The sequence below is a fragment of the Periplaneta americana genome, chromosome 16 (genome assembly GCF_040183065.1).
Source record: "Periplaneta americana isolate PAMFEO1 chromosome 16, P.americana_PAMFEO1_priV1, whole genome shotgun sequence".
Classification (NCBI taxonomy): domain Eukaryota; kingdom Metazoa; phylum Arthropoda; class Insecta; order Blattodea; family Blattidae; genus Periplaneta; species Periplaneta americana.
In genome coordinates, this window is record NC_091132.1 from 184,816,248 (window position 1) to 184,840,554 (window position 24,307).

Below are 24,307 nucleotides of genomic sequence, written 5' to 3' on the forward strand. Positions count from 1 at the left end.
TGACGTAAGGAAATCAAAATCCGTTAATAAGTCAGACAGTTGTTTCACTTCCCCTTCGGGTGTCCGCCTCCCTCCATAGATGCTATGCACGTTGCAGGTTACACAGTGGCTCGGCGCACGATCACAGTTTCGCCACGGCTGATCTACATCATTCTGTCAACATTTCTCCATAGCATTCCCCGAATGCCGCCGTCGACGCACGAAGGGGCTGGCCTAGGAGCAAATGCTATTGGCTACTCGAAACCTGGGTACGCAACGAACTTTAGTGTAGTCAGCCGGTGTGAGTTTCGGAATGCGACCAGTTTGAAGGTTAGCGAAATGGATCGTCTAGTTTGCAGTATTGGCACTCCCTCCCGAACGAAATTCAATTCAGTTCGAAGTTACAAGTAACGTTTTGCAACCGCGCTTGCGTTCTTGTAGCTGTCACATGCTGATATGTTTCATTGTCTGCAATATTCCAAGACATTATCTGCAAAATTCTTTGCATGGTGTCGCAGACAGGATGCTGTACGTTGAACAAGAGAACGGAGAACATCTTCCCAATGTTTTGTAAACCCCTTTGTTTGCCCAACACTGTGATGTTTTTGTTTTTTTTTTTTTCCCCCTATCCTAAATATTATAATATTTATAGCGGTTTAATGTCTGAACTGACTTTTGAAATACCCTATATCAGTGGCGGCTCGTGATAAAATATTATGTGTGTTCACAATTTTTTGTTCCAAAATCGAAGAGAATTTGAAATCGTACGTTTTTAGCCTAATATGAAATGCCATGATACCAATGTTTCACTGTCGAAAAAAACCGTATATAAATTCAAAACAACATATAATAATAATAATAATAATAATAATAATAATAATAATAATAATAATAATAATAATAATAATAATAATGAAACCTAGTCTTTTTATTTCCAATTTTTCCTGGAAAGCCAGTTTACCCAGTTAATTACTCTTCAAAATTACTTGAACAGACTTCATTGTTTACGTCTGTTAAAAATTAATACATAAAACAATTTACAAAAGCGTGTGTTCAGTAATATACTGTATTTTGATTCACAACATACTAATACACTATAGCCTATACCATTACTGTAATCCCATTCGCATAGATTGATTACTATAAATACATGCCAGTAAATATTATTCTTAAATAATATACACCACTATACAGATATTTAAATTCATACCACTATCACATTCAGCCAGCACGTGTTTGAAAGCCAAACTATGCTATATGCCGACACTGAAGTATAGTAATTCACAAACTACACTCTCGTAGCAGCACTGTACACACATCGACATAAAGTAAACGTTCCGACAGTGAGATGCTGACACCTGCAGGCTAAAATACAGACTTTTCTCCTCGATATATAGCAAGTAAACGATAGGCATCGATGCATCTGCCATCTGTAGGATAGACTCACTGTTCACTTAATGCTTTGTGCTCTTGACGAGTCATAAGCGGCCAGCGAAAGACAATTTTCTCCCGCGCATGCGTGAAATCTCTGTAACCTTCTTGAAAAGAGCACGGCTTGTACGTGAACGGATGTTGCCAAGTTTACATAAGAAGTTTATGCAAGATGCGGGAAGTTTAAAATACTCGATTCTGATATTATACATCCCCACTACGCCAATACGGTATTAAATAATAAAACTAGTCGTGCATTAATGGAAACAAGGTGTTCACGTGCTCTTGTGCTCTTATTGACGCACCGCCACTGCCCTATATTTTAATAATTTCTCGATCGTATATACATTGAGTTGAAGGTCTTCTAATGTATTTGTCTATTGTACTATCCCTTCTCACAGTCTAAACATCAGTGAACAGGTATAAGTTATGTTACAAACTGATTTGCAGATGTGGAAGATACGGCGCATGCTGTTCTGCAGTCTGATGGTGCCGGCCTATTTTCTCTTGTGCGCCATGAAAAGCGGCAGATTCGAAGGTTGGTAAGACAACAATCTGCACATTCTTTGCGACAGTATGCTAAAGCCGCGTCGACACGATACGAGTAAAATCGGACGCCGACAACCGACATGAGTCGACTAGGATCGTGCTCAACTTCCACGAGTATGCTCGGATACGAGTGTGAATTAAAAATGGCGGCGGATAGCGGAGCGTTGAAAGATCTGGCTCGAGAAAATGGCCAGCGCGCAACTGTACAGTTAGTCGAACTGTACGAAACAGAAGAAGTGATATGGAACTTAAAATCTGCCTGAATACAAATACAAGTACGGGCGGGTCTCTGCAGTAAAGCTTAACATCATGAAGAAAATTGTAGGTTAGGTTCAGCGACAAAATAAATTTTATTAACAAGTTTATTTTACTATTCAATGTACAATATAAAATTACTCTTTCCTTATCTTTGTAACGCTATAACTTTCAGGAAACTTCAACAATAGTATATTACGATACGGGATTGGAAAGTGCTTTTTACAAAATCGAGGAAAAGTTTGAAAAAAGAACAGAGCGAGTTTTTCAACTTCCGAGATTTAGTATTACACTTCACAAACGTGTATTGTACAATATTTCTTGCATGATCATATTTTTAAAATTGCAAATACAATACATTTTGCATTGAAAATTTAGAGCAATATTATTTCAAAGCGTTCGCAAAACTGCACTGTAATGGGTCTATTTCAGTATAGTTTTATGTTATGAAGAATGGTTTCCCTAGCAACAAGTTCTTGTGTGGGAATTCTAACTTTCAAGGCCTGACAATAATACAGCATGCTGGTCTCTTACGCAGAGGGCCTGGGTTCGATTCCGGGTCGGATTGAATTTCCTGGTTGAGGTTTTTCAGGGTTTTCCCTCAACCGTAAGGCAAATGCCAGGAAATTCGGGCCACATCAACCCTGAATAACACCGGCCTCATTCATTACCGAAATCATATTCATAACAAATCAGTAATACATATACAGTCGCCATCTAGTTCACAGCAATGGAACCAGTGTCAACCTTCGGATTTCACCCAAAAGATTAACTCGCGATATGACCTAAGATGGTAAAGCGAGTATAAATAACAGCGAAGAAAAAAAAAACAATAGCTGTAAATACAGCAAAAAACACGATTGTGGAAACATATAATTAGGTTATGCAGACACTTCCTTGACTCGCAGGTAGGCCTACACTAAAAGTAAAGATTGCATAGAAAAATAACGTAATTTCATTTTTTCTCTATTTTCGTAGGGGTTAGGGTTAGCATGATTTTATAGAGTAATTCATGTAAATATCAGTAAGCCTCAAAACTTTAGTCGCATCAAATCTGTGACTGGAGATATAATTAGCTTACGTATCTGTGTAATAATTAATTTCTCTTGAACTGTAGTTTTGGGCGATATAGGGGAGAGTCGGGTAGTATCGGACATCGGGTAATATCGGACAGTGAGTTTCTTTCATCTACCACACGATGATAGTACCTGATTGACATGGTTACGTTTCTGTGATGTCGCATAGAGAAACGTAACCATGTCATTCAGGTAGATGAAAGAAACGCACTATCCGATACTACCCGACTCTCCCCTACGGTGTATAAGTAGGCTACGTGCCGGCACCGGGTTTCTCCTTCTCCCTTCCTCACCTTCATCATCATCCCCACTCATTCCCTACACTACACTTACACGAACACTTAACATACACTCACCCTAGTACACGAATAACTCTTCACACAGATACACATCATGCACAACGTGGTCCGCCGAAGTGATGTGCAATTTGAAAAGTGTAGGGTTCGGAGTTCTGCATTCACGACTGGCCTTCGTCTGTGTTCATTACACAACTGAGTGGGCCATGAAAAATATTTTATAGCTCTCCTTGGCAACGGTTTGTTGTTATTGGATTTGTATCTTTCTTACGAGAAATAAAACTGTTCCTGAGTTTTACTTACTTATTATATTGTATTCTCACTACAAAATGGGTCACAGTTCTGCCATCTATCCGCAGTATGCGGAACCCGAATCACGCAAGTGAAGTGAGTAGGCATTGGAAACACACACGTTTCACGTGTCATAATTTTTACAACCTGTTTAATGTAGGCAATCATTCGTATTATTTTTATTTTCAAATAAAGACGCATTAAATTTAGTACAAAATGATTAGGTAACCTTTGTTCTAGGTTTAATGTTAAATTAGTAGGTAGATGCACTCAATTCGTCGCTCCTTAGAATCCATTCGCGACTCTTACTTGTTCTCTTTGCTGTACGAGAAAGAGTTTGATGTATTTCAATTGTAGCGCCTTATTAACATGTCTGCAGCAGCTCGATACCCTGCAGGATCAGATCCGCCCTTTTTAAAACTATCCGATAGGCGGCTATAGGTTCAACCACGTGTAGGAGTGTGGTCGTATGAATTGGCTCGTACGAGTTTACTCGTATCGTATAAACGCGGCTTAATGTGACCAGACGTTCCGAATTAAAATGTTTATTTCGTCCTGTACTCGCTCGTAGTGTTCTGGAATTCAATGTGGGAGTGTCACGTTCCGGACTGGGATACCTGGCAGCCCCGGCATCCACCCGTGGCAGCCCGCTGCTCTGTCAAGTCCAGGCCGCCGCTAGTGGGCGCTGCGCACCGCACGCTGTTCGTGGATGACTCCGCGCTGCACCACTACGGCGTGCGCAACGCCAGCGCACAGCTGGACTGCTGCTTCGCCCCGTTTCGTTACCCTTCCGAAGCGCCGCCCTCTTCCAACGACGTGTACAGGTATGCATCGGCATGGCATTCGCTATTAATCCGCTCGTGGAGGGCCAAGGTCGACTAGCCACGTGCTCAGCAGACGTGAATGATCATCCAACCATTATGGGGTAACGTGTAATACACCGTGTTCCGCTTATAAGTATAACAAAAGAAATAGCTATAACTTCTGAATTAATACAAGTATATAGTTGAAACCAACTGCTACAAAGAATGAAAACTGGGAATTTTTGTTACCTTATGTTCCATAAACCTCAACATGGCTTCCATTGGTGGCACGGGAAATATCCAACCGGTATTCAACCTCGACCCAAGTGTTATGAAGCATCTGTGGTGTAACATTGTTGACAGCAGCATAAATTCTTTCTTGTAAGTCTGCCAAATCACGTACTGGCGTCCTGTAGACCTGGTCCTTAACAAACCCCCACAGGAAAAAATCAGGTGGTGTTAGATCTGGTGATCTGGCAGGCCATGTGATGTACGGTGATCCTCTTCCGATCCATCTTGCAGGGAATTGTTCGTCTAAGAATGTGCGAACCATGTTGGCAAAGTGTGGTGGAGCCCCATCTTGCTGGAAAATTGCTCCATCTGGGAGTTGTGGCACAGCATACAGTTGCAACATATCCAGGTACGTGTTTGCAGTGACTGTCTTTTCAGCAAAGAAATAGGGACCAATGATTCTGTCACGCATGATCCCACACCAAACATTCCATTTAGAGGAATCCCGTTGGTGTTCAATTACGACACTTGGATTTTCCGACCCCCAGATGCGACAATTGTGTCGGTTTACTTTTCCACTGACGTGGAAGGTTGCCTCATCTGAGAAACAGACTCGAGTTAGAAATGTGTCGTCATCGTCCACTTTATCCAACATTGTTTCTGCAAAGCGTTTTCGTTCCAGTTTATCATTCGGCGTAATCATCTGATGAAGTTGCAGCTTGTACGCTCGCAAACGCAATCTTTTATGGAGCACTGTATGCACTGTTGTTGGTGGGATGTTCAACTGCACACTAGCCTGTCGAATGGATTTCCGCGGGCTTCTCTGAAATGCCTCGCGAATGCGTTCGACATTTTCGTCAGACACTTTACGCTTGGAATGTTTACCTGCATTAGACAACAAACTTCCTGTTTCTCTGAGCTGCCTATCCCATTTCATTATTGAGACGTACGTCGGTACAGCTTCCCTCGGTCTAAGATTGTACTGACGGCGAAACAAGCGCTGTACACGAATTATGGATCTATGTTCTGCTAATGACAGCACACAAAAGGCTTTCTGCTGTGGCGTCCACATGCTGACTGACTAAAGATACGATACGAATTCTCTTATTTAATGATCTGCGCATGCGTGAGTCTTCTAAAAATAAGTAACAACAATGGATTAAAACTTCCCAATTTCCTCTTTACAATGGTACCAATCTTAACCCATTTGCATGCATTGTTATGAAATTATAACTATTTCTTTTATTATACTTATAAGCGGAACACTCTGTATTAAGTGTTCGCGTAGGCTTCCGCGGCTGGTGTACATGGTGTGTGGATAAGCTTCAGGGCTTCTACCGCGTTGTCTTGGTGTTGGTGGCTGACGCTTCGACCGCTGTGTTGTGGTCATCTTCAGAGCAGTTGGATAAAGAAATAGTCTGATGAGCCAAACGAATGAAAGGGGGACGAAGAAAGAATGGATGATGTTTAAAATGGCAGGCAGGGTAAGCATCCCATGCCTCCATTGGTTCCTCGACATGCAATTCGCTAACTTTAGATCGAGGTACCCAGCTAAAAGCCGTTTGCCCTCTCAACTAACAGTAGTGTATTTTCCCCTGTGAATGATTATATGAAAAATGTGCACGCTATCAGTTGAATTGTGAGTGAATGAATGAAGTGAAGTTAGCACCATGCCTCGCAGATGTTAATGAGAGGTGGAGAGTCCAGCGCTCTGGTCAGTTCTGTCCTAGTCACGTTTTTGTAGTGGCGCTAGGGAGGCTCGTAACGTGTTACCAACAAAGTGGTGGGCTACTCGTTTCCGTAGGAGCCGTCTGGCTGCCTGGTTGGCTGTGGCAAGTGTCGTGTGTCGTTTCGTGGGGTTTGTGTCTGTAGTGAGTAAGGAAATAGTGAATGTCACTATTTCGTCCTGTAGTCTGTTTAGTTGCCGGTCAATGTAGGATTCTATTTTCTGCATAGCAGAACGTAGAACCCCCTCGACCAGCTGTTCCGTGGTTGTTTTGTCTGTCTGTGGATCGTCTGTAGTGGTTGTCTTGGTTGTCGTAGTCTTAGCTGCATCCGCATAAGACAATTCGGGTTTGGGTAGTGTTGGTTTGAAGACGGACTGTGATGGTTTGGGTATAGGTGGCGGTATTGGTTTGTGAGTGTCTATGGGGACATGCGTGGGATCGGTGGAGGTTATGAGATTAGTCCTTGGATATTTTGGACAGCGAGCTTGGCCCGTATAATGGGTGTCGCTGTTGCACGTGGCGCAATACCTAATCTGGGATAGGCGGTTGTGGTTGCAAAGATCGGGATTTTTGCCGCATTTAAAACAAGTCTTGGGCTTGTCGCAGTTTGTCCTTGTATGGCCGTATTGTGCACAGTTAAGGCACGGTCGGTGGAAGATTGTCTCGTGTGATGGCTCTACTCTGTAGTACCGTCCTGCAAGTTTAATTCCTTCTAGTAATTTGTCTGCTGTGGTGATGTCATTTGTGAAAATTCTAACTAAGTTGGTGGGTTTGTCTGTCTGTGCGGAGATAATTCTCTTAATGCGTGTGATGCCTGGATGTGTTACAGCCAGGATCTGCATTAGTTCGTCCTCAGAGATCAGCGTGTCGACATTTTTCATGACGACACTGATCTCTTTATTTCTGGTCTGTTTCTGTCTAGTTTCAGTGGGCGGCGTAATGTTGATTTCTGCGGACGGGCCGAAGTTGTACAGGGGAATTGCCCTAGCGAACTTCTCCGCGTCGTCAATCGTGGGGAATGTGAGTGTTGTTGTCTTGGTAGTGTGTGCCCAGAACTGTCGTGGGGTTTGGATGTCGAGTCGGTACTGTTTCATTAGTCGCTCTATGTATAGTGGGTTGTTGCCGTTTTTTGTGTGATTGAGTATTTTGAGTACAGTCCTTGTCTTGGGTCCTTGTGCGGTATTAGAGGGAGTGGGAGAAGTGGGGCTTGCCGGAGTCGAACCGGATACATTAGAAATAGTCTGCGAGCTCGTGTATATATATATATATATATATATATATATATATATATATAGTAGTCTCGATGGGGGGAGTACTTTCGGTGATAGGTTCTTCTGGCATCTGATTGGTCCTTCGTTGGATCAGATGCCAGAAGGAGAACCTACGACCTATCACCGAAAGTACTCCCCCCATCGAGACTACTATATATATATATATATATATATATATATATATATATATACACTGGTGGCCATAATTCTGGAAACTTTTTGTTTTCGTACGCAATTATTATAACATCTGCATTGATTCACAGATTTATACAATTGAAAAAGTTACTCTGATCCATTGTTGATTTTAAGATTACTGTTGCTTTACAAGATTTTGTGGATTTGTACCTCTGTCATACCATCTGGACGCCAGACACTGTAGCACCATTAGCAAGTTTTCTTGCAATTTCCTTGAGTGTGTAACCTTCTTCTCGAAGTGTGACTGCCCTACTTCGTTTAGGTGTCCAGACCTTTCGTGGAGCCATTGTGATAAAATGATCAATAAAGTTTGTTGTAAAGCAATCAGGTGTTAACCGGAACGAAATCTTAACTCAGACTAATGATAGAAACGCATAATAATGTCCATATTTTATGCCAACATTGCTCAACAATGCGTCTATTGATGAACAATAATCTTAAAATCAACAATGGACCAGTTTTTATTACAGTAAATAATGGGAAATTATAATGAAATCTGAAATTAATATTTAGATCTTAAACGACAAGAACATAATTTCCAACAAAGTAATGATTATATTGTTAAAATATTCAGGATTTAATATAATACCTCTATTATAACCCCATAATTGACGAATCAGTCACGAGTAACATTTTCAATTCTATAAATCTGTGAATCAATACAGCTAATAATAACAGAGAATAACAATATAGTACAAAAACAAAAGGTTTCCAGAATTATGGCCACCAGTGTATATATATATATATATATATATATATATATATATATATATATATATATATATACACGAGCTCGCAGACTATTTCTTTATCCAACTGCTCTGAAGATGACCACAACACAGCGGTCGAAACGTCAGCCACCAACACCAAGACAACGCGGTAGAAGCCCCGAAGCTTATCCACAGACAACGTGTAATATTAGTTTCTGTCTTAGCCATCAATCGTCAATCTTCATATCCTACATACAAAAAATATCACGAGTCGCCACTGGTTCAGTGTCCCTGCTGTCCAGTTGTGCATGTGATATGGAGGGAGAAGTGCCTATAGGTGAGAATAGCAGAGGGAGCAGGGAAAGAGTCAAGAAGAAAACAGCGCGACAGCAACAAAATGAACTTCGGTATAATATTTTTACTATACAGGGTGTATCACAAAGTTATCCTCCGGTTTATTGAGGTGATTCCTGGTGTTATTTGGAACAAAAATGTAAATACAGTAATGGGGTAACATTCATAATTAAGAAGTTACGGCAATTTGAAAAAAAAGCAGAAAAAACTTTTTATTTAAGGATGTCACTGACAAAAATGAAAATCATAGTCAGAATACAAACAAGTGTTTCATTTTATACCAGTGGATGTGTGTAGAGTGGATTTAAAGCAAATGTTCAAAATTTCCTCCCTGCATCTGAAGCCAAAGATTCGCAAGGGTGTGAACCGCGCGTGTAGCATTTCGTAACTTCACATGTTCGTTCCTTATTGTCGCTGCGGCATGGAGAATGCGTTGAATCAACTCTTCTCATGTTTGCACCGTAATCTGGTACACGATGTCTTTCATCCACCCCCAGATGCAGTAATCTAGGGTGTTAAATCTGGCAGGCAAACGGTTGGCATGATCGTATGGTTCTAAATGCTGCACTTTTTGCACGTGAAAAGGATACAATCCGTTCTCATGAAGAATTCTCCATACTTTGGAATGTGAACTTAAATCCTCCCCCACACATAGTTAGTCCTGCACAAACATGTCTAGCGCTACATACACCATGGCGTGTTTCGAAAATCTGTTGTAACTCCTTAATTATGAATGCCACCCAATTACTCTATTTACATTTTTTGTTTCAAATAATACTAGGAATCACGTCCATAAACCGAGGGAAAACCTCGTGATACACCCTGTATAGGTGTTAGGATACTTGAGTAGTATAATATCAAAGACGGACATCTGTCGTCTCCATAGTTTTGATCTACAGGCACTTTTTTGTTTCACAGTGTTCTTTGTAGAATTTTAAAACAATTTATTTTTATAAATATAGTGTTAGAGTTTGTACAGTGGCTCCCATTAATATTCGGTTTGACTGGCATGTAAGATTAAAATAAATACACTAGTTATTTTCAAAAAAAATTAGTGAAAGTAAAAATGTGCACTATAATAAACTTAAAAGTATACTCTCCGTAAAATTACATAGAATTACAACAAAATGAAAAACATCTTCTCTGTTGCATAATAAAAAATTATAAAAATTATTACATTATTTGTGATAGAACATAGTGCCTCATTAATATTCGATTTGTTCAATTCAGTATTTTGTTGAATACCCCTTTTGCCTCAAAACAGTCCTCCAACGCCTTGGCATGCTTCTGGATAACTTCGTAGTAAATTGGGGACTAATTTTCCTCCATTCTTCCGTTAATCTCCGTTTCAGTTCTGTCTTGGAAGTGATAGAAATTTGTCTGATATTGCGATTAAGGTTCTTCCACAGATTCTCAATCGGATTTAAATCCGGTGATTGTGCTGGGGTTCGGACAGTTGTATAGAAGCCATAAATGCACTTTTACAGCTGTGTGTTTACGATCATTGCCCTGATAGTACTTGAAACTGTCTTTAATCCCTAGCTCTCTCCATTTCATTTTAAATTATTTCTAATAAAGTCCAAATACACATGCTGATCCATTCTTTTTCTACGAAAACAAGTTCACCAACTCCACCTGCAGCCATACAATTCCATACCATGACGTTGCCCACACCGTGTTTCATTGTTCGCAACAGATTTTTTTTTTTCCGAGATCTTCATTTTTCTTATGCCACACGTACTGTTGTCCATCCGACCCGAAGACGTTAAATTTGCTTTCATCAGCAAACATCACAACGTCCCACCAGTTTTCCTCTTTATGGACATGTTCCCTTGCGAACTCAAGCCGCCTCCTTTTATTTATTTAATTTATGTAAGGTTTTCTCCTACATACTCTCCCATTAAACCCCTCTTTCCTCAAATCTCTTCGAATTATTTCGGCATTTACCTGCTAGCTAAACTCCTCAAGAACACCATGCTGCAAGTTTCGTTGCATTTAGTCGAAGATTTTCTTTTATTTTCTTCAGGATGGAATGGTCTTCTCGTTCAGTTAATTTTTTTGGCTGCCCTTTCTGTGGTGTGGACTCGATTCTGCCTTCGTTTCTGTCTCTTCCCACTATATCCCCAACTGTATTCTTATTCACACTAATATTTTGGCAATTTTTGTGTATTTTAGCCCCTCTTCGTCATGATAGATCACAAAAGTTGTGTTATTTCCTTTGCGACCGATTTGACGACCTGTAGACTAATCCAACTTCGCCAGGGTTGTACACAACGTGTAGACAGAATGATTGCACGTTCGCTACTGAACCCTACAATGATGTCAACGGAAAACGTGCATTAGATTGAAAGCAAAGAAATCAAAACCGAATATTAAAGAGAGTGAACTTTGATGGTACTTGCCGATTATTTGTTATTACATCGTGAATATTAAATTTTCGATGTAAATTATTTAACGTTATGTACAAAGTGTTTAAATAATGTATTTTCAAGGAAATGCAGGTTCGCTTGAACACAGAACAAAACAACAATAGCAAAATACTGTAAAATCAATCACGAACCGAATATTTATGGGAGCCACTGTATATAGTTTCACCATAACTGAAAAATAAAAAAACATGAAAAAATGTATAAGAATCCACATTATCTAAATTTCATCTGAAGGTCAGATGTCCGCCTTTGATATTAAGCTACTCACTTATTTTCATTAAAAAATCTGTTATCTACAATAATCATTTAATGTACAAGAGGGTGTTCTTGTTTCAGTCTGCAGAAACATTGCTAAGAATCCTGATTTAACACTGTTCGAACCACATACGTCACAACTAGGTTGAGTTGTCTAGACCTGGTCTAGCCCACACAAGCCAAGCCAAAGACTCCACCCCGGCATTTTTAACTATTGCAGATGATAGGGGTCTAGATGAAATGAGGAGTGATAGGGCGAAACAGGAGCAACCCAAGAAAAATGGGTAAAGCGCAGTAGCGGCCGGTGATCGAAATTCTCGGTGAGGCCAGATGCAACTAATCCCCATTTCAGTTTGGTTGAGAGGGGTTTTCCCCTCTACTCACACTCTCTACCGCCAGTGAAGGGGAAGGTACTACAGTCCGTCGTAAAAACGTTCGACTAATTGACTTACAACACAAAGTGTCAAAATCTATATTTCGAAAGTCTATACCAAGAAGTCAATTCTATTTTTATTACAAAGCCTGTATTATGACATGAATTATAATAAAATTAGAACTAGAAATATTTTTATAGACTTTCATAATCTGTTTTGTGCGGAAATTAAGAATTAATTTAAATTAACATACCTCTTTACGTCTTATCTTATCACTATTATCACTATTATCTTCATCACCGTTCACCGCAGCTAATATTTTGTCTAAAGTTGGCAGTTCTTGACGAAAAAAGAATTGGTGAACTTTAGATCTTACTGCTGATTTTGTGAATTCGTCGTATTTTTCTAATAGTGGAACAGTTTTGCGAAATTTCACCGGCCTCTTTAATTTATTGTCATTCATCTTCGCCTCTCTTCTGATCCGATAAACACTTGCTTTTCCCACTCCCGTCAGTTTCCCCGTCATCTCAGCCACCTTTTCTAAACTGTAAGTTGGATTTTCAGCACATAACGTTTGAAATAAATTCAACACATCTCTTCTGACCACTTCGCATTGGCTTACCTTTTTTATGTTTTATAACACTGCTGGAAGCCATAATGTTCGTTAAATAATTTACAAACTACGATAAAATACGGTCTTAAGCCTAAATAAAAAAAAACTATGTACTTATGTAAGAAATTAACACTACACTATGTACACTATTTCCTATACCGATATTCACAAAACACTACGAAGTAGACTGTAAGGACGAAACAAATCTCAAACCACTCAGGGCAAAAGATAAATGTTTTCTCCACCGCTAGTTGCTACACTGGGACAATCTGCACTGTGTCGCTCCCCAACATTCAAACCAACATTCGTTCATTTTATTAATAGCCAGTTCAAAATATTATAACAATGACACTAAAATATACTGAAACAAGTCATTGTCAAACATCTGTATGGCTGCATTTTATATCCCCTAGTGTACTTTAGTAAATATTTTATTTTGTTCTGTGTACTGCGTAGGGGGTGCAGGTATAAGAAGTAACAGCTACTGCTCGGTCGCTAACGGTATCTGGGAAATAGGGAGGGGGAAAAGAATGTCTTCGCGCCCTCTCAACTTGCAAGAAATGCCGTTTAGTTTGAGTGCCTCCGATAGGAAATGTTTATTCATGATATTAATTATTATTGTTATTATGTTGTTAATATCATTATTACTGTATTATTATTATTATTATTATTATTATTATTATTATCATTATTATTATTATTATTAATGAAAAATAATAATGTCACTCACCAAATAAGTTATGCTGTGAGTTTGTTCCAGTGATTGTTTGAGTGTGATGAAGCAACACATTATGCTCAGCTGAAGAAGTATGTGTTGAAATTCCCCTTCTTTTTTTATTTTTGTTTTCCTTTGACAGCAACAAACAAGCCCAACAGAAAAGTTTATTTTGCACGACATTACCACTTAACCATTTATCTTACCCATACCGAGATGCAATAGAAACTCGCGTTTAAGATTATTATCTGTCAGAAAAATTGTCAGCGATGTCGTAGGTATCTCGGTAAGCTATCTCTTTACTAAATTTAACTTACTATTTAAAACTTCCTTTCTTTCAGTATTATTTCTTCTCGAAAAAGGACACTCTAACAATGAATTAACTATATCAGCATTATTTCTCGCATTTGTGTTTATATTTTCCCGAAACACATAACAACATTGAACCACACTCACTACTGTACTACGAAGCACAATAGTAGAACACCCTCGCTTAAGTCAAGTCATAAACTGAGACATAAGGACAGAGAGCAATGCGGGTCTCTGCATACCAAAGATCGGGAATTTTTATGTTATTTATGGCCTATTTAGGAAGACAAGTCACCATTGCTATTCCCACCCCACTCTACCCTTGAGGCCGGCCCATGGATGGGAGAAGTGAAAGCTGACCAAGCCAGACGAATTGTGCCTCAGCTACAGCTTTTCAAGCCCAACGTCAAAGCCCGCGGAGACATACGAAATGCAGAAGCCAGACCCGGCACGAGCGATCCTGGCCTCAGGAACAAATTTTACTGCAAAACAGGTCTATATACACTACAGAGTTTTCAAATACTTCTACAGCGACTTCTACAGCCACTGGTGAAGTGCAAGATTTTAGCGTGGATACTTCCAGGTCCGATGAACGGCATTTGTGCCAACTGCACAAACTCAGTTCTGTCCCTTTGGTCAAAACTGTTTAGTCAAAGTAAATGAATTTCATGTTGTCAGACAAAATACATTTTAATATTAGATCATATCTACTAATTTCCAACATAATGTGCGAGAGATTCAAGAGGAAAATATAGACCTACTCTTTCACAAATTATTGAACCATTTAGAAAACACCTCCCAACATAAAGATGAGATCCAATAAATAAGCAAGATATCGTTATTGTTAATAGTACATTATTATTATTATTATTGTTATTATTATTATTATTATTATTATTATTATTATTATTATTATTATTATTATTATTGTACATGGCTTTCTGATTTTACCCTCTTTGGTGATATCTGGTATTAGTTGGCAACACTGAAGAGACGGCCAAATTAGCCTTTTAGGAACTGCTGTTACGTGATCCTCACTATACCTAAGCCCAACACCAGCATTTGTTTCGGTTCAGTGGTTTAGCAACAGTGAACGAAAGGAATCACTATTGTGACATCTGGTTTCACCAAGTACGGAAAGATTTTAAACACGTATTCACATCGAAAACCCACTGCAGCGTCCGCTTTTCCATCACAAATTTCACCACGACTGGCCGGGAATCGAACGCGGGCCGGCTGGATGGAAGACAGCTCGTTGACAGAAAGTTCTGTCTTGCAGAGTGGCGTCCAAGTGCCGCCAGTTCCGGGGAAGCGTGACGGTGACGGACGAGTTCGTGCTGGCGCTGTGCTACATCAGCAACGAGGCGGGCCGGCTGGTTGACGTGTACGAGGGCGTGCACGCCTTCCTGCGCCTGAACAGGTCGCTAACCCGCGCCACACACGACCTCACAATCAGCCAGGTGCTGATCCTGGCGCTGGGAGCGCCGTCCCGCCCTGAGCTGCACCGGTTCATGCCAGAGACCCTCGCAGCGCTGAGCAACCTGTCGGCGGTGGAGATGATGGGCTTCAGCAAGGTAAGCTGCAGTCGGCGCCACCGATTTTGGCGTGTGACCTTGATGACAGTGCGCAGCAGAGTGCTGCATTGGAGTTAAATCGGTCGCTTGAACTCGGTCGAATGTCGCACGCTCGAGTGAGATAAGATCGGTCGTGATACGCTCGTAATAAATAGAAGCACAGTACAAGGTCATCTCACCGACATGTCTTATCTTGTATGGAAGGCGACAGATAAGATACACATATGTTTTGCTCACACGGTAAAAATAAGGCTTTATTTTCTGCGTTTATGACAAACGTTTATTATTATTAAATATCCGTGGAAAAGAACCCTAATTCACCAAGCGGTATGCTAGGGTTTTAGTTTTTTTGTTATGGGTAAACTACTTATCTATACTATTTATTTTGACACAGATAATGGTGAAATATGTATCTAAAGTCTTTTAAAGATGAAGTTTAGCAAGTCTATAAATTGTCTGTAGCAACAGGGTTTTTTTATTACTTCACATAGTGGAGTCCTGTATTCGGTATTGCAGTCCAGAAGATGTGCCTTTATTTGAAATCTCTTTGCTTCAATAATAGTACAGTCAAACAGAAGGTGTTTCACACTGTGAAGGTCTTCGCGGCAGGAGCATGTAGAGTCGATGTCTGCTGGAATGTTGAATCTGTCGAAGTAAGTACCAAATTTCCCATGTCCAGAAAGAAACTGCGTTCTCACGAAAGTAGGTTTGAAGTGACAAACGTCTAATGGAACGTACCAAAACAGTAACATGGAGTTATAAATAAAATAGTATGAAAAACTTCGATATACAATATACAATTATTCCATATTTGATTTACCACATAATAATATGATAGGTCCATACATAGTGTTCCGCCTATATACTGCAACAATGTAGAAACGTTTTACAAAATATTATTGATATAGCAGTAGATTAATAACAATATTAGTACAGAGATAACGTCACAGAAAATATAATAAAACGAATAATCATGCTGCACAACTGTTACAGACGCAAAGATTGATACACTAATTATTAGAGATGATTATTATTATTATTATTATTATTATTATTATTATTATTATTATTATTATTAGTATTATTATTACTAGAAAACTTGATACAGTTCTTGCATTATCGTGATTGTGTTCTCCGTTTATAATGATTACATTTACATCTAATAACATCTATCAGATGTGGCAAAAACAAAATCACTTCTGTGTGGGGGGGGGGGGGGAATTACCTACAACATTTATATTACATTTTAAAGCAAGTTTTGTAGTTGCACTATGGAGAGGTTAGTTAAACACTGCAAAGTTTTGAAATGATAAACATCTATGATGTTACTACACAGTTCATCACTGTAACAAGAACGAATGTCTCACGCTCGGCTTATACCGTTCGAGGATTTATCGCTCGCGACAATTTTACCCATCATGCATGTGCGCTACCTATCGGATTATGCTATGAACTACTTGGCGCTCGAGAGAAAACGTCCGATGCAGACCTCTGTTACCGATTAACCACGAATGGATTCAGTATCGTGCCGTAACAGCCTTTCGTTCGCAATAACTTTCCAATATGTCTCCTACATTTTATGAATTAAAATGCAAAACATTACATAGCCATAACAGAGAAATGATTGCTGATGTTTACAACTTCATGAAGCGATACGCAAAAAGTAGGTATAAATCATAGACAAGTATGAATTGCGTTACCCATTCACTTGTTTAATATCTTTTAACTATTTATTAAAGTTGTTTCATGGACTTCAAACTTGAGTCAAATAAGTATGTAAAATTATGTTGATCAAGCTAAAGCGATAAAGTGATAGCTTTATTGATATTGTTCACAAAAGTACAAAACTTAATAATTTAACAAAAGCTCTATATACAAATGTAGTTCTACATAATAAATATACAATTTCCTAAACTAATTAATCTATCGCAAATCTCAATAATTTATTGGTTCAAACTTGCACTTACGTCTGGTTTTAGTGCATGTTTAAACCAATCGTGATAACCCTTAAGACTTTAAACCTTATTTATTTGCTCCTTTTCAAAAATCTAATTGTAATATTTAGGTCTTATTTTACATAATAATTTATTATTCCAATTAGGTGATCAGATGTCGACATACTGTAAGTCATGAACCTGAAATAGCTGAATCGGTACATTCCATATGTAGGTTAATCTTTCTTTCTTACAATATTTTCATGTCAGCAGAAACGTTTGCGTAACTTCTACGAAGACTACCGCATGCCTGCTTAAAAACAAGCTTGACAAATTGCTTACATAATCAACCTCAATTTAGTTTCATCATTATGTCGCATGTACTCATTATCGATTCATTTCTATTATGATTTCTATTATGATCTAATAAATTTATTATAATTGCATTCTTATTGAAATTAAAATATATTAGTTAACCAATTTATAAATTCAAATTTTCTTCTGAACTTTTATTAATTAATATAACTATCGGAATACCTTAATAACTACCTTAGTTCTCTATTTTCATTTTTTTTTAAATCTTGACGTAATTCTATCTTATTTTCAAAACCTGTCTTCTTACCTTATTTAATTAATAATAAGTTTTTCTGATTTTAGGAAAATTTAATCTTTGCGTTGATCAAGCTATAAAGCTAAACAAAACATTGTCGCTAACCAAACCTGACAACAGAAGCTCAAAATGAGAACCATTCGCAGCCAAACAGTCCCAGTCTATCACGGAAACAGTCAATTGCCTGTCTCACAGGTACATGACTGCATAGGCGGAGAGAGAACCGTTTTCTTGGGGAGGGGGGCAAAACAAAACCATATAATCCCTATATAATGGGGTTATGGGGGACATCATCTGCCTCCTCCCCCCGTTATGTACAGTATATCGGAATATGATCATTTAATAAAGGTGTTTTCGGGGGGCGTGTTTCTTTCAGTGTTACATCCATACCCGCGATGTTTTGGACCGAGTTGTATAGGACTTGAACTGCAGGTCAACTACAAATTATAATAGGGCATAACTTAAAATAATATCCCTCTGTTTGTCTTTCATACAGAAACATAACCATGAATCAATAAAACTACGGAACAGTGCTAACTTTTTTATATGAAGCTTACCTTCCTGAAGATATCATATGAAATGTAAACTCTAATTATTTTATTTAATCTCATCTTTAAGTTTACACGTTATACCGGGATCACTTTTCTTTTTTCTTCATTATTGTGCAGCATGTTATTCATATTTCTCCAAGTGGCGGCCTGAACACCTACAGACTTCTAAAACATGAGTACAGGCTGTTACAAAGGAAACATTACCTACAGAGACTACAAGGTTAGGTATGCATAGAATGTTCGTTCGTTGTTGAAAGAGAGAGTGAGCGTGATGCACAATGCAGGTGCATGGGTACTTATTAGGGAACTCTGCCGTGGTGTAAATAAATGAGATTGTACCGTATGTGGTTCATCAATCAACGAATCGCAGTCCAATGTAAACAAAGCAATTTCCGGAGCACAACGCTGAACCCTACGCACGAGAAACGTATCCCCATCCATTGCTGCGATAGAAAACACATTTAAGTTCTAACCTGGTTATACCTCAGGCTTCACGTCATTCATGACGTAAGGACAGTCTAAGCACAACTAACCTAATGTCTTCATGTTGTGGTATAAATTCCTATCTTTACTTGTGACAGACGGGCCCCATTTCAACATTGGTGTGATGTCATCTTCAGTGTCCTTCGAACGGGGCCCGTCTGTCATAAGCAGGCTTCGAGACTTCGGACCAGATACAACAAGTTTACTGTGCATGTACTAAAGGTGTTGTTGACTCGCTGCAGGTAGGTAGAGATGTGTTGAGGTAACAAGTTGCTATTTAGAGTAGAGTACGGTAGTATGGGGAAACACACACATATGTACATTCTGAAAGTAAATATACATTACACAGTGACAATGTCAAAAGAATGTGAAAAGCATTTATTCTCCTGTCTTTTATAAGCATTTATGTTTAATTATACACAGTGTTAATGGTGGAAATAAACATGAAGCAATTTTAATTTTTTCATTTATCCTATTGGTCGTCTTTAGGAAGTGCAGTTACAGTACCGAATTGCAATGTACTACAAGATACATTCCCAGTGTCTCAAACGTAAATCTTTTTCGGTTATCTGCCAAAGTTTGTACTGTAGAAAGCTGCGCTCTACGTCGCATGACGTGATAGGAGCAAAACGAAAAAACCTGACATCATTGCAGTCTCTAAGAGACCGTCCTGTATTCTCGGGTGACTCTGTGTCCACTAATTTGCCGTTTATAATACACAATGTTCCATATCCGTTATTTTTACATAAAATTGATTTCCACTTCTGTTTTACACGTTCAGTAACCAGTGTACTTGGTGTCTCATTAATTCTCTGCGTCATTTCCACAATTAATTTGAGGGCTTCCGGCATCTCTTGCTCTGACTTTTCTAATCGTGTAATAGTTTCAGACACAGTTTGTATGAAAACCAAATTATTCGTCAGAACCTTCAAATCCAGAGCGTTTTCCTTTGCGTATTTGTTGGCATCCATTCTACAGTACCCCCACCCACTGTACGCTTTACCACTATACTCAGCACGCCGTTATGCGGATTTCCCACTGAACTGCTCTATCGGGTCCGAAGTCTCGAAGCCTGGTGAAGACAGACGGGCCCCGTTTCAACACTGTTGTGATGTCATCTTCAGTGTCCTTCGAACGGGGCCCGTCTGTCATAAGGTACATTACCTTCGTGCGAGATCGTGCGTATTTGCTTGTTTTCCGCACAGAACCAATACGCGGTAAGTGTGAAATACCACATTCAGTATTCCCAACGTAACATACATAACAATTTCCCTCTTCTTACCGCTTAAGCGCCACATTCATTTTACTGCTTTAGGCTTTTAACATATTATTTTTAGATACGTTTAACATAGTAATAATTATAAATTGGAAACTTACCACTGCAATTTCACCTAAATTGCACTGTTAATTATTGTTTTTAAATATTTGCAAAAATTAAGTAAAGTCTACTACTCCACGAAACTTATTGCATTCCTGATACAAGTAACATTAAGGAAGCCGTGAAAAAATCAACAAGACTCCAGATGCGGATGTTGTTACTGCAATATGTTATATAAATAATATTGTTAAAATATTAAAATGAAAAATAGATCATTACATAACCTTACCGTTTGTTTTAAATTCGCATTTATAGACTGGGGGGAAAAAAAAAAGATAGACGTATATCACGGCCTGCTGGAGTATAGATATTTTTGTTTTCTAAAGTTGCCGTCATTAAACAGAAACCAAGATGGAGATTTCATTGCAACTAATTAGAAAATCGTCTTTCAGGTATGTAATGAACGATCTTCGCACAAAATAATGTACGATACATGAGCGGTATGTTTGTTTTCATGTTCTCGGAAATTAAAAAAGCTCAACTACGTTTCGCTTTTTCAATCTTTTCCTCGAACATGAAAACGTCAACATACCGCTCTTGTAACGTATATTATTTTTTTTAATTGTAACACTTTTAACGTTTTTAACTGTAGAAAGTTTTAATAAAGTGTTGAAGTGAATATAAGAAACAGTATGCAATGCCTTCTGTGTATCTCTATTTCTATTGTTGCCTAAGCGAAGTCCCCATAACACGGTAATATATTTCAAATCGATAGCGACTTTGACTCGGCGTTTCTTTTGCAGCCCAGTGTACGAAGTAAAAGAAATTGAATAGCATCAAATTTGACGATGTGATGGTGGCGTTCACTTGTCATTTTGTGCTACCCTCCGCCCTTTTACGATGTTGTTGATTGCAGGTGGGCTCGGGTCTTCACGACAACCTGCTGTCCCTCCTGACGGAGCGCTCCGCCTCAGCGTGCCAGCGTCTGGACGACTGCCCCTTCATCTGGCGCAACCTGAGCGCCGCCGGCTTCGCCACTGCGTTCGCCGACGACACTCGCTCTCTGCTGGGCTCGCGCGAGGACGGATTCCGCCGCCCGCCCACGGACTTCTTCCCTCTGCCCTATCTGGCCCTCGGGGGTCTCAAGGGCGGCTTCGGCTGCAACGTGCCCCTCGCCAGGCTCGAACGCGGCCTGCGCTACGTGTCCGATCTGCTGGACTTCTTGCACGATAGCAAGTACTTCGCTGTGTTCTCCTTGCTGTCCGGGGAGGATATCACTGACAGACACCTCGCTGCCATCGACCAACAACTGGCAAGGTACTGTTACTGTACTACTAGCAGCGGCGTCCACACCTGTGGGGTAACGGTTAGCGCGTCTGGCCGCGAAACCAAGTGGACCGGGTTCGATTCCAGGTCGGGGCAAGTTACCTGGTTGAGGTTTTTCCGGGGTTTTCCTTCAACCCAATATGAGCAAATACTGGTGCTGGACCCCGGACTCATTTCACCGGCATTATCACCTTCATCTCATTAAGACACTAAATAACCTAAGATGTTGATAAATCGTCGTAAAATAATAATAATAATAATAATAATAATAATAATAATAATAATAATAATAGACATAATAAGATTTTTTGATAGCAGACTAGATGACAAAAGCTTCTCAATCGAATAATAACAGGCATTTCCCATATTTATTCTGCGTTTAATTTCTTCCCGAGTGTCATTTATATTTGTTACTGTTGCTCCAAGATATTTTAATTTTTCCACCTCTTCGAAGGATAAATCTCCAATTTTTATATTTCCATTTCGTACAATATTCTGGTCACGAGACATAATCACATACTTTGTCTTTTCGGGATTTACTTCCAACCCTATCGCTTTACTTGCTTCAACTAGAATTTCCGCGTTTTCCCTAATCGTTTGTGTGTTTTCTCCTAACATATTCACGTCATCCGCATAGACAAGAAGCTGATGTAACCCGTTCAATTCCAAACCCTCTCTGTTATCCTGAACTTTCCTAATGGCATATTCTAGAGCGAAGTTAAAAAATAAAGGTGATAGTGCATCTCCCTGCTTTAGCCCGCAGTGAATTGGAAAAGCATCAGATAGAAACTGACCTATACGGACTCTGCTGTATGTTTCACTGAGACACATTTTAATTAATCGAACTAGTTTCTTGGGAATACCAAATTCAATAAGAATATCATATAAAACTTCTCTCCTAACCGAGTCATATTCCTTTTTGAAATCTATGAATAACTGATGTACTGTACCCTTATACTCCCATTTTTTCTCCATTATCTGTCGAATGCAATATATCTGGTCAATAGTCGATCTATTACGCCTAAAACCACACTCTGATGATCTCCGATAATTTCATCTACATATGGAGTTAACCTTATCAAAAGAATATTGGACAAAATTATTATTATTATTATTATTATTATTATTATTATTATTATTATTATTATTATTATTATTATTATTATTATTATTATTCATACTATTTGTGTATAGGCCTACACACCATTTAAAATAATTATACTGTAATTATTAATAAATTGTTTATTAAAAAGTTTTCATAAACTACTTTTGGAAAAATAATGTACTCCCCTTCCACCGAAGAAACTTCCCTTTTAAAAACCCTGCGCACGCCCCTGGAGTGGAGATTTCGGCAAGATTGACAAAATTCTAACCTAACAATAAATGATGCAATAATGATTTCAATAATCTCGAAACTCTTCTCTCAGCTTCCTTAGAAACAGCCGGCTGCAAGACACAGTGTTGATGCTGCTGGGGGGCTGCGCCCCTGGAGCGCGGCTACCCTCGCTGCAAATAGTGCTTCCTTCGTGGTTCGCGTACCACCGCACCGAGGCCATGCGGGCTCTGCAGAGCAACTCCAGACGCCTGACGACGCCCTTCGACGTGTTCGAGACGCTGCTGGACTTGCTCCACCTGAGCCACGACTCGGCCGCCTCGCGAGGCAGAAGCCTGCTGGAGCCCCTGCCCCGCTACAGGAGCTGCGGAGACGCGGGGGTCAGCAGCCAGTGGTGTCCCTGCGTCTGGCTGTGACTACGACAATAAAACAGATTCCACTTGTCACATCATTTATGTCTACTTTTTCAGTACCGATATTAGGGATTTTTCCGTCCACAAATTGTTGGGAGATTACATAATACTGGTACTAATTTACAAATGGCTTTTAGAGAACCCGGAGGTTCATTGCCGCCCTCACATAAGCCCGCCATCGATCCCTATCCTGAGCAAGATTAATCCATTCTCTATCATCATATCCCACCTCCCTCAAATCCATTTTAATATTATCTTCCCATCTGCGTCTCAGCCTCCCCAAAGGTCTTATTCCCTCCGGCCTCCCAACTAACACTCTATATGCATTTCTGGATTCGCCCATACGTGCTACATGTCCTGCCCATCTCAAACGTCTGGATTTAATGTTCTTAATTATGTCAGGTGAAGAATACAATTCGTGCAGTTCTGTGTTGTGTAACTTTCTCCATTCTCCTGTAACTTCATCCCTCTTAGCCCCAAATATTTTCCTAAGCACCTTATTCTTAAATACTCTTAATTTCTCTTGCTCTCTCAAAGTGAGTTTCACAACCATAAAGAACAACCGGTAATATAACTGTTTTATGAATTCTTTCAGATTTTTTTAAAGTAGACTGGATAACAAAAGCTTCTCAACCGAATAATAACAGGCATTTCCCATATTATTTATTCTGCGTTTAATTTCCTCCCGAGTATCATTTATATTTGTTACTGTTCCTCCAAGATATTTGAATTTTTCCACCGTTCCAAAGAATCAATTTCTAAATTTTATATTTCCATTTCGTACAATATTCTGGTCACGAGACATAATCATATACTTTGTCTTTTCGGGATTTACTTCCAAACCTATCTCTTTACTTGCTTCAAGTAAAATTTCCGTGTTTTCCCTAATCGTTTGTGGATTT

The 24,307-nt window shown here is 39.3% G+C and overlaps 1 protein-coding gene across 1 annotated transcript; it reads left to right on the top strand.

The window, feature by feature from the left end:
• Window positions 1–1,864: 1,864 nt before the first annotated feature.
• LOC138692226 (uncharacterized) lies at window positions 1,865–24,068 on the top strand. Its single transcript, XM_069815357.1, has 5 exons — window positions 1,865–1,948; window positions 4,449–4,701; window positions 15,143–15,437; window positions 21,250–21,650; window positions 23,087–24,068. The coding sequence occupies exons 1-5, from the start codon at window positions 1,879–1,881 to the stop codon at window positions 23,406–23,408; spliced, it is 1,341 nt and encodes a 446-aa protein (XP_069671458.1). The 5' UTR covers window positions 1,865–1,878; the 3' UTR covers window positions 23,409–24,068.
• The last annotated feature ends 239 nt before the right edge of the window (window positions 24,069–24,307 follow it).

What these genes read in the sequence shown, in the direction of transcription:
- LOC138692226 (XM_069815357.1), top strand. Translation starts at nt 1,879, where the DNA reads ATGCTGTTCTGCAGTCTGATGGTGCCGGCCTATTTTCTCTTGTGCGCC. An exon ending in TCTTCCAACGACGTGTACAG is followed by an intron (nt 4,702 to 15,142) that starts GTATGCATCGGC and finishes TCTGTCTTGCAG; the next exon opens with AGTGGCGTCCAAGTGCCGCC. An exon ending in AGATGATGGGCTTCAGCAAG is followed by an intron (nt 15,438 to 21,249) that starts GTAAGCTGCAGT and finishes TGTTGATTGCAG; the next exon opens with GTGGGCTCGGGTCTTCACGA.